The sequence below is a fragment of the Stigmatopora argus genome, chromosome 9 (genome assembly GCF_051989625.1).
Source record: "Stigmatopora argus isolate UIUO_Sarg chromosome 9, RoL_Sarg_1.0, whole genome shotgun sequence".
NCBI classification, from domain to species: Eukaryota; Metazoa; Chordata; class Actinopteri; order Syngnathiformes; family Syngnathidae; genus Stigmatopora; species Stigmatopora argus.
Window position 1 is genome coordinate 8,629,393 of NC_135395.1, and position 15,686 is coordinate 8,645,078.

The 15,686-nt window shown below is 45.8% G+C and overlaps 2 protein-coding genes across 3 annotated transcripts; both read right to left on the bottom strand.

Moving 5' to 3' along the window:
• Positions 1-682: 682 nt before the first annotated feature.
• canx (calnexin) lies at positions 683-7,243 on the bottom strand. Of its 2 annotated transcripts, none has more exons than XM_077610284.1 (15): positions 7,124-7,243; positions 4,908-5,099; positions 4,772-4,845; positions 4,577-4,635; positions 4,359-4,500; positions 4,168-4,249; positions 3,907-4,099; positions 3,655-3,844; positions 3,470-3,583; positions 3,220-3,376; positions 2,771-2,986; positions 2,567-2,686; positions 2,009-2,099; positions 1,770-1,936; positions 683-1,529 (listed from the first exon to the last, which is right to left on the bottom strand). In XM_077610284.1, the coding sequence occupies exons 1-15, from the start codon at positions 7,127-7,129 to the stop codon at positions 1,470-1,472; spliced, it is 1,863 nt and encodes a 620-aa protein (XP_077466410.1). In that variant the 5' UTR covers positions 7,130-7,243; the 3' UTR covers positions 683-1,469. The 2 variants fall into 2 exon arrangements, with proteins under 2 accessions (XP_077466410.1, XP_077466411.1); XM_077610285.1 differs by having other exon boundaries at positions 1,770-1,933; positions 7,124-7,146.
• Positions 7,244-8,316: 1,073 nt separating this feature from the next.
• On the bottom strand, positions 8,317-15,350 carry mgat4b (alpha-1,3-mannosyl-glycoprotein 4-beta-N-acetylglucosaminyltransferase B). The gene is made up of 15 exons (XM_077610462.1): positions 15,138-15,350; positions 11,770-11,949; positions 11,493-11,636; positions 11,286-11,419; positions 11,118-11,164; positions 10,841-10,954; positions 10,654-10,729; positions 10,478-10,592; positions 10,240-10,370; positions 10,055-10,162; positions 9,796-9,989; positions 9,482-9,560; positions 9,316-9,403; positions 9,096-9,208; positions 8,317-8,914 (listed from the first exon to the last, which is right to left on the bottom strand). The coding sequence occupies exons 1-15, from the start codon at positions 15,238-15,240 to the stop codon at positions 8,891-8,893; spliced, it is 1,650 nt and encodes a 549-aa protein (XP_077466588.1). The 5' UTR covers positions 15,241-15,350; the 3' UTR covers positions 8,317-8,890.
• Between the last annotated feature and the right edge of the window lie 336 nt (positions 15,351-15,686).

Below are 15,686 nucleotides of genomic sequence, written 5' to 3' on the forward strand. Positions count from 1 at the left end.
ATGGACCTCAATAGTCTACTCTTGACAAATATGTTTGTCCATTTCATTGCTAACAGACAGAATTAAAAAGGAGGGACATAAACTGAGTTAACGCCAAGGACAGTGATGCCCCAAAATGGGGTGAAATGGGCGGGGAGCGTTCTGGGAATGGTACATGTTTTATAGCTAACCTTAATTATGACCCTAAACTCACCCATGCTGCAGTCTCAGCGGGTAACCAAGATAGTTGGCCAATAATTTTGGCAGCCCTGACAGCTGAATTTAGATTGAACTCTTTCAGTGCCATTGGCGATGGACAATCATCTTTAACGAGTTTATTAGTAGCAGACGTGTAATCCAAATTGAATTAGGGGGCTGACAACAAATGAACGAATGGTTATTTGTTGTCAACCTTCCCACTTCCAATGAGATGGGCGTCTAGTGACATCAATGGCAATTTAGGAATTAACAAATATGTATAAAGCATTGGAAGAAAGCATAAGCACTTTAAAATAGTATTAATTCTTAAAAAAAGGTACTCCAAAGATCATTAAATGAAAATAATGCAGCCAAAACTAGGAAAAAATCCTAAACTTAATTATATAAATACCAGTAAAAACAGAAAACAAAAGACTAATAAATTAATAAGTAAATAATTTGTTCCCTACAAGTCTTGTTTATAGATTTTCTGCTTTGATTTTAAATATTTTATTTTCATTTTGCAAACTAAATTATTTTTTCTATTTCATTTCATCTCAATTTTAATAGGCTTATTTTTAGCTACAATTTTCAAATTTTGAGATGAATTTTCTATATTAATTGTCTTGCTTCCAGACACCCCCCAGGAGAAAACCGTTGCCCAAAAAAGGATTTGCCGCTCACTCCATGATCAGTGCAGAGCTAGGTTAACTCATCTTCTGCCAACGTTAACTGTCCAATCCATTTGAAGCGGGAGGACGGCCATTATTCGTTCGCTGCCATTCTTCCACTTCCAACGGATTGGGACGAACTTATATCTATTGCCAGTACAAGCATTATCGTTAAAGTTAATAGCTCTCATTTCTCAAGCTAAACGTTTTTTTCATCAATGTCAGAAGAAATAGTTTTTACTGATCATCTGCCATTGACAGCGCTAGATGTCCAATCTGTTGGAAGTGGGAAGGTTTGCCATGTCCCACGATAAATGTCCACCACTGATAAACTTAGTCTGAATTTAGTTTTAAGAGCTTCACGAGTGGACTTGTAGCATATGAGTGATGTCATCAATTGCTCTTGGACTAGATGGCTGAAGGTCCAATTAACCTGTGGAAACGAGTCGGAATTCGCTAGGGAATGATGCAGGAAGCTGACAAAAGGAATCCATGATATCCCAGTCTGTCGGCGCTGGAATCGACCACGCTTTTGTTCTTCACCTGCTGACGATTTTGAGGAAAGGTGGAGGTCGAGGGAACTTGAAAAGAACTTGGGAAGGGGCTGTGGATATTCTTCGTTCAGTCCTTTCTGACCTTCCTGTTCCTGGGTGACCGCCGCAGGATGTCGTCCTCCAACTTCTGGCAAAAGGAACAAATGCGAGTCAAGTTTTGCAAGGACTTTTCCTATCTCTTTCCATTAATCCTTTTGATAAAACCCTCCCTCTAGTTTCATTTTGATCCCTTACACATTACTCATTTATCTCATTGCCCTCCATTTACCATTCCCAGAAAAATTGAATTTTTTCTTTAAATTTAGGTAATATTCAAAATAGCATTGATTATCGATAGAGTTGAAAATGAAAGGTTGTTGCCGTCGACCTCTTCAGCAGCTGCTGCCGCGTCTGAATCCTTGTCTTCCTTCTCTTCATTCTCTTCTTTGTCATCCTTGTCTTCCTTCTCATCCTTGTCATCTTCCTCCGCCTCCTCGCCGCCATCCCCTTTGTCCTGTCGATCCTCGTCGTCCTCTTGCTGCGGCTCCTCACCTGCTAAAGCGGGAAGCGCGCGTTGAAGGGAGAGACGGCAGAAAAAGAATAGCCAAATTTTCGCCGCACTCCCACCTTGATCTTCCGCCTTCTCGTCGTCCTCCTTGACGTCAGGTTGAGCCTCGTCCGTTTTCTTGTACTCTGCCGCCGGGGTCTCGCTCTTCTTCTGCACACAGACCGCCATTAAAAAAAATGCGTTAATTGGGACCGACCAATCATCTCCCGTCATTTTTGCCATGTAGTAATCATGTTTGTGTTTTTCAAAAAACAAGCAAACATTTTTTTTACTCATAATTAGACCGTAAATATTTACCACCAGTTTTTCCTCTTATTAAAAAACAGATGAAACAAAAGGGAATGTTTACCGTTTATTTAAAAAAATTTTTTTTTAAAGATTTTAAAGACAATACTGACCATTTTAACCTTTTTGTTTACATTAAAAATATGTTAACTGTTTTTTTTAATCAACACTTCATTTTGATTCCTTTTCCAATTTTGCTTTTGTAATTTATTTTTTAAATAAAATACAAATATAAATGAAACGTGTTACCTCTTTAAAAAAAAAAAAAAATTAAACAACATAGTTTGATAACAGATTCGTCAATAGAAGGTCTGACTGATAATCCGCATTACCTTGCCAGTGCAGCAGAAAATGACGATGAGGACGAGCGGCAGGGCCACGGTCAGCACGTAGACCACCCAAAGCCAAGGGCGCTCCTCCGCCGCATTCATCATCTGAGTTGCCAAGCCAGGCTAGGGGGGGTGGGGGGCAAACATTGGCCGTCGGGAGAGAGAACGACAAAAAGGCGAAAAAAGAAAAGACGGGTGGCGGCATACCTCGGCGGCGCCCTCGGCGGCCTTCTTCAGACCCCATCCGTCGTTGGCCCAACGCTCGGCCACGTTGCGGTCGTTGGTGACCAGGAAGTTGTCGAAGAAGATCTCGGATGTCATGGACCACAGCTCCAGCCCAACGGCGCTAAAGGCGCTCATCCTGAACGGATTCAGGTCCTCGAAGAAGTCCGGGTTGGGGATCTTTCGGGGCTTCCACACGCCCTGCCAACCGTGCGAAGGCAATGTTAACCGGCCGCACGACTGGCCGTTCAAATGCTACCACCGGCAAAATAACTTGTGGATGCAATTTTTTTATTTTTCCAAAAAGTGTGGTATCCATAGCGTGTAGGCATTAGCCAAAACCACACAACTGGGTGTTGGAATTGTATCGAGTAAAAAAAAAAAATGTGTTGACGCAACACTAGTAACTCCCCTAGCCGCTTCGCACTTGTCACCTGGTAGTCGGGGTTGTCTATCATGGGCGCCTTCCACTTGCCCTTGTATTCGGGGTTGTCCACCATGGGGCGCTTCCACTCCCCACAGCCGGGTGCGGCCTCGCAGGCCGGGTTGGCGACCTGAGGCGCCTCCCACTCGCCGTCCATGTCATCGTCCCTGAGTTGGGAACACGCGCCAGTTTATACCCTCTCAATTCAAAAGAATCAGATGTCCACAAGTGATAAACTCATTTCAATCCAGCGATCATACCAGTCCTCGGGCTTGACGGCGTCGGGGTCTCCCACGTACTCTGGCTCGTCATCCAGCCAGCCCTCTGGTTTGACCGCGTCGTCGTCAGGAACCTGAGCGGGCGCATCCTCGTCCCTGCAAAGCATAAAAGCAAACTTGATGTCAAAAAGTACATATTTCAAAGCATGGGCAATGGCTTCACTAACCAGTCTTCTGGTTTAGAGGCATCCGGGTCTGCGATCTTGGGCCTCTCGTCCCATTGTTCGGGCTTGTGGTCATCCTGGTCCTCGATCTCGGCGGGTGGGTTGACTGGCGGGGTCATGTCTGTCATCAGGCTACCGCTGTTGACCACCGTCTGGTCCACCAACATCTCAAAGGTGTTGTCGGGGTTCACCACTAGGGAGAGTACCAGTCAGTCATGGGCCCTGTGTGAGTGCATGTGTGTGTTGGTGACTAACCGAGCGTGTAGAGGTGCGTCTTTTTGTCAGTGTAGTACGTGCGCAAATCAGCGTCAGGCTTCTTGGCGTGTTTCTCTTCATATTGGCCCGTCTTGGGATTCTTGTGTCTGAAGATGAAGTGCAGCTTGTAGTCCTCACCACACTTGTCCGGTCCAAACATGATGGTGTACCCCGTCTTGTCCACAAATTGGTCCTGCATTTCGGACACACGCAATGTGTATTAGGGTCCGTGAAATGGGACAGAATGTGATGGAGACCCACCAGGTCGAGTTCTGGCGTCTGCGTGAGCAACTTGACGTAAGCGCCGCCGCAGTCGATGCCGGCCTGGAAGTTCACTTCGTACCTGAAAGGACACAATATTGACATAATCCTTTGTGGCAGCCCACTTGGGAGCTTCATCCAAATTTCAGATGAAGAAAAGCATGGTACTGCTATCTTGTTTGTCGACTTACTGAACAATGAGCGGCAGGGTGTCAAAGGCGAACGGTCGCAGCAGCGGCGCAGAGATGGCGTGATGCTTGGCTCGAGACTTCAGGACCAAGCCTTTGTCTCCGGGAAGCTTGCTGTCTTTCATCTCCTCAACCTCCCACTTGCCTAATCATCATGATCAAATGTTAAGTGTGTGTGTGGCTGTGTGTGTGCAAGCATTGGGAGGGGGACAAACACCCACCATCATACTTGGCAATGTCCTCATCGGTGTCGTCTTTTTTGGCGTTGGACAGCACCCAGCTGGAAAAACAAAATAGCCACTTTTAGACATGCTGTGTAGGTATTATTACAGCACTAAAATGATATGATTGGTACATGGACCGCCAGCTAAAAGTCCAGCTGTTGTGTAGCGACGAGAGGAATAGCGAGGGCACACCTGTCCAGCGTTCCGCGGTCAAAGGATTCGGCAAAGAAGTGTTCTCCCATGGGCTCCGGTGCCTTGTAAGTCACCTGCACCGCAACCGCCACATCATTAAACAACCCCCAACTCCGACAGCGGGCGGGCATCTTACTTTGGGGACCGCCGGGGTCGGGGGAGGCGCCGCGTCGCCGTCATCTTGCTCCGTTTCCTCGTGGACCGCGTCCAGGTCCAAGTCGTCCTCCACGTCCAGATCCTCTTCGTGGTCATGCGCCCGGCACGGCGTCGCCAGGCAGAGCGCGGCCGTCGCCACGATAACACACAACCACACCCTGCGATCCATCGTCTGCAAACAGCGCAAGTGGCCAAGTGAGCTCGCCGTGCGTTAAGCTTACTGGCGCCTGGCTGGGTGTCATGGGAACACAGCGTCACCCGCGGGACGCTGGTCTCGGCTTGAGACACCATTGGAGGCTGACTTCCAGCAAACAAAGAGGCCATTGACACAATTTATACCTGTCTTATTTCTCAATCCATGTTTCAAGATTTTATCCACCTTTGCCCTTTAAGCAGTAGCTGCTATTGACAGCAACAGATGTCGGATTCATTTGAAAATCACAATAAACCGCTCATGGTGACCCATTTGGCCAGAATTTCTTCTGTAACCTCAACCTGAACCTTACAAAAGATGAAGAGCAGAGACAAAGTCTCCAATTTCTTTGAGCAAACGGCATTAAGATTAGCTTTTTAGCTCGCATTCACTAATCGGGCTAATGTGATTAACACGACTGGTATCTTAGCATGGCTGCCATCTGGTGTGCAGTGCACATTCATAATTATACCTTAATCAGGGGCATCAAACCATCATGTCAGGCAACCCCGAAAAATATATGTATAATCATTATATTCATTTGGTTAATAATGAAATATCAAAACCATTTGGTCTGGGAGGGGCAAATGAACATCCAATGAGTTAATAGGGAGGCAACCTTAAAAGGCCCCCAAAATTAAAAGTGACATATAGAAAGTGTTCTGGAAATGACCCAAAAATCAACAAGAATTGATAAGAATCCAAAAAATTAAATAATTAATTTGAAGTGTAAAATAAAAACTTTTTACAGTTACATTTTAGCACGTGGTTTACTTTCCGTGGCCACACAGAATGAGGAGGAGGATCAGCTCTGGCCCCCAAAGCCCTAGTTGGACACCAATTGGATCAATCATTTAATCAAGTGTCCGGGCCGCATCAACACACAAGCACATATACACACACACACAATGACCAGGAAGAACTGGATCGACCAGACAGGCCGGATCCGCCAGCATGAAGGGGCCCTGGTCTCCTAGCAACAGGATGACACATTTAACTCATTTACTGCCACTCTAAATTCATGTAGTATGCTATCAATAAATACCCAAAATTATAATCTCATCTCATTTTCTGAACCGCTTTATTCTCACTAGGGTCACTTTAATTGAGTTTTTCATGAAGAGCAAGCCAATCCAATTGAAGTGGGAGGGCGTTGTCAATGGCAACCAATGCAATAACAAAAAATGACATTTCTGGTGACTTGCATTCATGCAAAAACAATTTACTTTTGTAAGAAATAATCTCTGAATACATTACTTCCAAATTGACACTTTTGATAAGACTAGATTTGATGGAGGCCATCGTCCAATCACTGCCAACCCTCGCTCAAAATGGAGTGGAACATGGTCAAAGGCAGTGAATGAGATGAAAAAGATCAATTGATGATGTACAGCCGATTCATCTGAACTGGAATGATTTACCAATCCTCCCAGTCCCAATCGATTTGACGCCACGAACAAGTGATGGAATGAAGGCCACTTGGTTCTCATTGGTACCGACTGATTTAACTTTCCAAATTGTCAATAACAACCCTTTGTCTGGTAAATGGAGGAAAAAAAATCATCAAAGAAATCAAGCTCCTTCGCATATTGAGTCAGGTTCATCATAAAACAAATGCAAATGACCCTTCAAAAATAAAAACTAGAGTGAACATCAAGGAAGCCGATATAATTAATTAGCGACCATTTCAACTTGACCCTAAACATAAACACGTTTTTCCATTGACAAGAAAACGATACTTAATGAACAAAAAATTAAAAATCTTAAAAACAACAAAATCATCTAGCCGCTCCAGGGCGAAGACGGATCGTTGCCTACTTAGCTTAGCCTAGCATAACCTAGTACACTGCTCTTTGACACCGTCATTCTGCTTACCTAACGAACATTTTGACAAAGTTAAAATCTTACTTTTAGCTAGAGTTGACATAACTTAATTCAAAAACAGCAAACACGTAGCATTCAAATTTGACAACGTGAGCGGCTAGCTAGCTAAATTAGCACACCAACATTAGCGGGCCAGCCCGGGCTAAACTAACGACCGCTCCACGAGAAAACACCGCAGCTAAAGTTCGTTCACCCACCAAAGAAAAGGCACAAGGGCAACGAAATTACAAAGCGAGCAAAGCAACCTCCAACGTGTGAGGGAACCGACATGTGCACACTCACCTCGCCTCGGTATGGCCGCTTAGCTGGGAAGGAAGTGACAGGAAAAACTGGCGCTATCACGTGGGGATATCCGACTACGGGAACGACCGCCCCCACCCGCTGCCTATTGGCTAACAAAGAAGCCACTGACGCGTTTCCTGTCAATTGTCAGCGGCCGATTGGTCGCCCTGGGACCTGCAACTCGTGGACGGCGGTAATTGGTCAAACTACCAACGGATGTCTCCATTCTATTGGTTCTTTGGCTGGGTCGTGGCTCAAAAGGTTTCGCTATGATGAAGCCATCTATCACAGTTCAGTTGAAATATTATTGAAGCAGAAAAATAAACATAATTAAAACTTTTAAATTGAATCATGAAAGACACGTAAAGAAAAAAACGATCATTTGAGGGAGTAAAGTAACTATATATTTTATATAAAAATATAAATAATAAAGATAGAGTTTTTCCTTTGTATTTATTTTGAAACTAAACATATTTCAGTGTTATTTTTTTCTTTAACAAAGCTCAATAACAAAAACGGGTTGCGTTGAAGATAGACCTAGGATGTGAAGGAATGAAAGAAATCAATGACTGATATTGTTGAATACTCATCTCATTTTCTGACCCGCTTTATCCTCACTAGGGCCACAGGGGGTGCTTGAGCCTATCCCAGCTGACTTCTTGCCAGAGGCGGGGGACACCCTGAATTGGTGCCCAGCCAATCACAGGGCACAAGGAGACAAACAACCATTCACGCTCACACTCATACCTAGGGGCAATTTAGAGTGTCCAATCAGCCTACCATGAATGTCTTTGGAATGTGGGAATACCCGGAGCAAACCCACACAGGCCCAGGGAGAACATGCAAACTGGTGGACTGACCTGGATTTGAACCGATGTCCCCCACTGAGAGGCCGACGCGCTAACCACTCATCCACCGGGCCGGCCTTGTTGTATACTTTTTAAAATAATTGATCATTTTCATCCGGAGTTGATATGACAAGAAACTAGATGTCACATACGCATAAAAAAAGTGTCCAGTACACAAAACGTACCTCTCTAAAGTGGAGTCATTTTTATAAAGTAATATTCAGAAGATGTTGAGGTACAAAGTACAAGTACATCAATGTGTTCATATTGAGCGGGCATCCAAATGACGTCCTTTTGCCGTCACCCAATTGGAGTCGGCTGAGTATTTCCTAAACTGAGTCTTGTACCAGCAAAAATAGGTACCAAAACACAACAAATCCAGAAAAACCTCGCTAGATCTGTTGTGTTTCAGGAGCTCGGTCGATTCAAATTGTCTGTGGCGCCGTCCATCCTGCCGGAGCGGTCGCTCAGTTGTACATTTGTCAGTCCTCGAGTCGGTAAACAGCCTCGCCAAGGCACACAGGAAGTGACGCAACACCAACACGGAGCCGTAGCCTTTAGTCAGTACTCTCAGAGCAGGGTTGCGGTTATAGATGAGGCGTCTCTCGCTTTCGCCGCGGTCGCCACTCCGGCGTTCCTATCACGTGACCTCGTGTCACGCGTGTCTTTCTACCCGCAGCGGCCGGAAGACACCAGAGGACGGCGCTCCGGCACCCCAAAAGTGGCGAGGGTTCACTCATGGGCTCGCTTGTTCGCTCAATCCATTTTCTTGATGAAAATCTGAAGGACGAATATGATATCTGGATTACCCGTACTGGATTATTGCAAAGGAGAGTATTTAACAAAAAAACAATCGGGATGGTATTGGTGGCAGCTAAATGGTTCATTTTTTGCATTTTTCTTATTGGTCAGTGCTAGTCAATGAGTTCAGTTCACTTGAACTCATTTTGAGGAGTCTGACCTCACTGAGAATGATCCAAACCGGAGAGTCACTGATGACGGTCAGTCGGATGGCTTCCAAGGGTCCGAAGTCTGGATCCACCTCTCCTTCTGCGATGCCCTTCTGGAACATTCCTAAGAGACGCATCCAATTTGATCATTTTTTTTAATGATAAGGCGCCCATCCATGTGATTCCTTTGCTGTTATTTAATTTTTACACTTGTAAACAGATTGGACTGACCAATGGGAATGAATCCATCTTGTGTGCGATGGTATTTGCGGCTCAAGTCCTTCCTGTCCGCCAAAGCTTCTCTCTCAGCCTGAATGTTCTGGAAAATACCAAACTTAGGTCACGTGACATCTCGGTTCCCTCCGTTAAATGCGGCAAACGGAGCGAAAGGCCTCACGTCAAACGGAAGAACCTCCACCGACGCGTTGACCAGTTTGTCCCCCGGATGCTCCGCGTTGCCACTTCGGAAGAAATACCTGAAATTTGGACCACCATTAAAAAGAGCTTTCTCCCCCCCCAAAAAAAAATCGGGATCCAAGGACTGATAAATAATGACCAATGCTACGTGGATAGCTAGTTTCAAGACCATCAGTTCACCATTGACAAAGGAGTAAGGTTCAAAGTTAGCGCCCACAAGAAGAAAAAAAACCCTGAGTAGCGATATACTTGACAGGCAGGCTATTTTGGAAGTTCAGTTTGGACTTGACCAACCTCTCGATGCGCACGGGCGTGAAGAAGCGAATGCGGATGAAGTCGCCCGCCGCAGGGGTGAAGGCCCAGAAGAAGTCCTCACCCAGGTAGGCCTTCTCCAGGGTGAAACGCTGGTACGTCTTGAGACTGGTGCTGACCTCGGCCGGCGGGTTGGCGTGACCCTTTCGGAGCGTCTGCTTGCCAAAGTCTTTGTCCTGTGGGCGACAGGCAACCCACGGCGAGCGTTTGCTAACGTCGCCGTCGGCACGGCGCCGGTCACCTTAAGTTTCTGTATCTTCCCGGCCAGCGAGGAGTGCGTTCCCACGTGCTGGAAGAGCGACGGCTTGAAGCGAATCCTCAGGTTGGCCTTTTGCCGGTCGCAGTGTTTCTGGAAAAAGCGCGACTGGTTGATTTTGTCATCTCGCGTAGAACTAAGTCGAGGTGACAGTGACAAAGTCAACTGACCGCGTCCTTTTCCGGGTTGCAGACCTTGACCCACATGATGTGATCCAGTAGCCAGTCGATGGGTTTGTCCTTGTAGAACATCAACATGAACTCCACAATCAGAGACAAGTCGGAAGACTTGAACATCTTGCCTGTGTGCCAACAAACATAAACAGAGATTAAAACAGAAATTCTCACGGAAAAGCAACAATTGTCGTGAAAAATTCTCTCTCCCAAAAGTTAGCGTTAGCTCACCCACCGATAAAACCCAGCTGAGAGAATTCCAGAATCATCCATTCCTCCGAAGGCTGTTGCAGAGCAAAGTTCTTCATGGTGCTCAAGTAGGCGGGTCGCGCCACGATGTCGTCCTCTAGCTGACACGTACGGAAAGTTGAGCGACCAATCGAGCGACAGCACAGGCCCACGCCGGCGTACCTGCACGTAGTAGGTCCCCTTGGCTCGTGCGTACATCATCAGGAAACAGTAGTCCAGGTTTTGCTTGGTGCGCCACCTGAGAAGGAAGATGACGTTAGTCTTTGGTTTACTTTTCTATGTAGGTATTTCTTTTTAGGAATACATATTTTCATACTTTTGTATTCCTCAAGAAAGAAAGGGAGTGCACCTGACTCTCTCTTTGGGGTCCCCGAAGGACTCGCGGAGGTGCGAAAAGTCCGGGTAGAAGTGGAGCGATGGCGAGACCACCTCCAACAGGCCCGACTCGATCTCTGAGGGAAAACTGATAAACGGACCCCCACCCGAGTGAGCCACTCGCCGGCCACCGCCAAAAACAAACGTGTGTTTAGCGATAGCGTCACTCTTGTCACATTGCCAATGATGCTACGAGGCTAGCAATCGCAAAATGCCCCCCCCCCCCCCCCCCCCCCCCACGGTGCACTCACAGGAGCTGGAGGTTTTGGGTCACGCTCAGGGCGTACTGATGGTCCGCCTGCGCAAAAACACAATTCTGACACATCAACAAGGGCTGGCTCTAGAGGTGACTGCGTAGTTCCCTTCGCCCCGCCCTCTTTTTTTCCGGCGAAAGATTCAGCGGCGACCTGCGCACCCACCTCGGCGATCAAGACCACGATGACGCAGTCGTCCTTCTCGGCGGCGCTCAGCTGCGACATCAGGGATTGGAGCGTGTCCGTCAAGTAGGAGTGCACCTCCCTCTTCACGCTGGGCACGCCCATCACAATGGAAACTAAAGGTACCGGCGAGGGAAAAGGTGACGGCGTGCTCGGGGAGAGCGAGAGGCGGGGCGGCGGGCGGCGGACCTCCGCTGCGTCTTTGGCCCACGTGGATGGAGGGCTGGAGGCTGTCTTCTCGGTTGATCAGGTGAGGAAGATGGTGGAGGACGGAGGGGAGCTGGAGGAAATTCTTGCTGGAGCTCACGTTCCACAACTTCATCCTGGTCTCCTCTGGCAAACAAAAAAATTAAAATTAAAATCGATGAATATGCGGATAATGGTATTTAGTATTAAGTATGTTATTTTTTGGAGTATGTAGACTAGTATGGAGTTGCAAATGTCAATACGGTGACTAGCGGAGTACCAGAGAGGCTGGTCCAGGTCCTGTTGAGGTCCCGCAGCGCCTGTTTCTCGGCGATGGTGCGCTTGATTTCGTCCAGGACCAGGTTGAGTTCTTTGGAGCGCCGCAGGTTTTCTCGTTCGGCCGAGCGCAGGCGTTCCCTCAAGGCCAGGAACTCCCGCTGGTAGATGTCCACCGCATCTCCTACATGAATTTAATATTCTTTTTTAGTTGTTTTTAAAACTATATTTGTTTATTGCTCATCTTGTAAATTTTATTCCATTTTACAATAACAAGAGGGTGGATAAAGTGCATTTTTAGGGGGTTCATCTCTATTTTTGAATTTTTAAAAAGGAGAATATCAGTACATTTTCCTCAAATGTTAATGTGCTTCATTATAAAGAGAAAAGCAGATTTTGTAAGTTGAGTAGTCGTTGATTTTTCATCGATGATTCCCGAAATATTCATTCCTAGTTATTGAATTTGAGTGAAAAAAAAAACAATGTTGCAAATGCGCCTTGAATTGGACACCTGTGGTCTAATGCACGTATAGTCGATGTGGCCTGACTTCAATTTGCGGTACATGACATCATCCTAAGTAGACGAGTGCTCTATAAGCAGCTTTCCTGTCGTTACGTGGCGAGAAAGTCGCACTAAAAGCTTTTTTTTTCACGGCGCTTCCAAAAAAGTCTGGCATGTTCTAATCAAACAGAAATAAGGTCACCGCTCCCGTCAAAAGAGTCAGCCAACGACGAAGGCCATATTGGAAAAGTATCGAAACCCAACAAAGACGATCGTCTCAAGACGGCTTGAAGCGACCTTGAGTCTGATTGGTCGGCTACTCGTTGCGTTGCCTAGGCGACCGCATCTCTGTCTCGCACATTGTGCTCCACATCCTTTAAGAATATCTCGCTTTTAGGAGGGACGAACATCAAAACCGATCGGCGATGACTTGTTTAAAGGCGTCTTTGACCTAAAAAGAGGCCAAATACTATACAATAATTGTCTTAGGCCATGTGAGAGGCCACACCTTTGTAGTATCTGCGCGTACATCTTAGGTCGACTGAGGGAACGATATTGATACTTCCTGTAAACTGAACCTTCTTTTCTCAGGGCAAGGCCATGTCCTCTATTTTGTGCTTTGCAATATCTACTCTGAGCAAATCGCGAGTTATTTTTTACACTGTAAATTCTGTAATATAGGATTGTACTTGAAAAAAAAGCATAAAATCAGAAATTTCCTTAATATGATTGAGTACCAGTAGGTCTAATCACACCTGCTGAATTTATTTCTATAAAATGTGACGTTGTACTATTAGAGCTTGGTTAATACAATCAGTGAAACACTACTCTTTCTTTCCAAAGTAAAGTTTGCTTATCAATGAAACCCAACTCTTTAAGGAGTAAAGCTTACATCATCAACCCAACCCTACACATTATGAAGTACAGCCTACTTTAAATAATATATGATTACAGTAATCCCTCGAATATCGCGGGTTCACTACATCGCAGATTTTTTTTCTGGGGGACATTTTTATTTTTAATTAATTTTTTTGTAAGTTCATAAAAATGTTAAAATCCAGGCTGAAACGAGCAAAAGCCACTCCCCTTTAAAAAAAATATATATCGCGGCCATCTCTGGTCTACATTAACCGCGATAATCGAGGGATTACTGTATCCTAAATGTGTCTTTGAATAATAGGAAACCAAAAAAGCTTCCTTTAAACCTAAACAATGACAAAAAAACTTAGCTTGCTAATGAAGTGAAAATTTCTACTACAAATTGACATGCTTTAAACCTTCTCATCAAATGACAGAGCGAATGTAAACACCCCTTTTATCCATTATCGGACCCCGCCCGCCCGCCACGCTCCCTATTGACCGAGTAAAGCACTTACAGAAATGATTTAAGTAGTTGTTACTTGAGTCCAACTATCATGTTACTCTCCAAAGTAAAATAATTGACACTTGAGCATATCCCGTAAAACTCCGATCATTGTTACTTTTTCCAATTGAAGAGTAAATAGGTTAACACAACACTGGGGGGAAATTGAACTAAAATGCCATTGAATTATTTAAGAAAGCTAGCTCTTAAGATTTACAGTGTTTATTTCATGATCTCGGCGACTCTTGAACACACTACGTTTCATCATTATTATCATTATGTCGAGACATAAAATAAAATATACTCTTACTGTACTTACAGTGATATACAGAAAACACCCTGAGTTATGATTTTACTATATAATTCAACAGTGCAAGGCAAATTTCTACAGGAGCGACGAGTAAAATAAGATCTGATGAATGGAGTACGCTAGAAAGAAATAGATGTTTGTCCAGCCCCTGACAATGATTGGATTTTGGCGTGTGCGCCCCCAGCTCGTGTCCATTTGTGGAAGGAAGGAAGGGGCGGCGTGACACAGAGCCGGCCTTGTGCGGCTGCATGCCGAACTGGTTGGAGCCAGACGTGGAACAGAACGTTGCCCTTTCTCAACTGACGCCGCCGAGCTTGTGCTCGCGCCGAGACAAAAACAACTACTGTTACTTGACATGCTAGGCCGGGCCGGGCTGGCCTCGGCTCGGCTCGGCGACTAGACGTGTTCATCAGATCCCACTGCTACTTTTGTTTAATTAACCCAATGTACATGTGTAGTAGAGTTCCTTATTTTTGCACCCGAGTTCGAGCCTGTGTCAACTGAGTTTGAGGATCTGCTGTTTCGGTACCTGCGAAATAAATTAATCACAAGGACATACATCTTTGACAATATTCCTGTTCGTTTTGATTATTTTGTTGACCGGTAACAATTTAAAAAAATATAAAAAATCATTTTCTGCCTGATTTCGATCTTCTAAAAATATTGCATGCTTTTATTTCTTGGCAATTTCCGTTATTTTGTTGTATCGTAGGCCTTAAATAAAAAAAACAACAACTTTTTCACCTGATTCCAATCTCGTAAAAATGACATGCTGGGATTTCCGATAGGGGGACATGCCTAATTGTGACCCCGATCTTTTTCACCCGATTCTGATCTTTGAATGACACGATCGTCCCGATTTCCGATCTTGCGATCTGATTGCGGACAACCCTAATATAAGCAATATTAATGCTACTCCATACAACATGCTCAGAAAGTGCTTCGGTCATTGTCAGCGGGTCGATTCAGATGCAGATAATCGGCGACGAATGGACCCGGAATAGACGCGGTACTAGATTCTTAGCGTGGAGGACAAAGCGTGCACTCCGGTAGTCAAGGGGTCCCCCAAAACACGGCAAGCGACACCCTGATGACGCAGGCGCCCCCTGCCTCGTCATCACCATCTTCATCATGGCTGTTTTTTCTTCCCGCCACCTCGAGAAGGCGCGTGCGCGTGTCAGGTTCCACCTTACTTACCTCTGGAGCCGCTGAAGGCCGTGTACCAAGACAGCGAGACCAGCCCGCACAGTCCCAATAAAACCAGCGTCAAGAAGGACAAGGACACATGTCGGAACCTCATCTCATCTCCCCCCTCACCAGCAGGAGCATGTCCGCAATCGGAGGGGGAGGCCAAAGGACAGGTTGGGGGAGGGGAGGAGAAGGCAAGGGGGAGCGGGAGGATGGGGGGGAGGCGTGCTATGTGAGCAGCAGCTGAGAGCTAAAATGACGACAAGAGAGAGTGAGAGAGAGAGAGCGAGAGAGCAGGGAGGAGGAGCCTAAGTCCGAAAAGCAGGTAGACTGACGTCCATTGGCTGCCACATTTCCCATTTCTTCGCTCCCGATTCCAACATCAGTTGTTGCCGATGCTGTTCCTATACATTTTTATTTTGCGTATCGCTTATCCTCACATGGGTCTCATTAGTGCTGGACCTTATCCCACCCAATTACGGGCAACGGGCAGGGGACACACCCTGAATTGGGGGCTGTGGTAGGAAACCGGAGTACCCGGATTTTGTCTGGGTACTC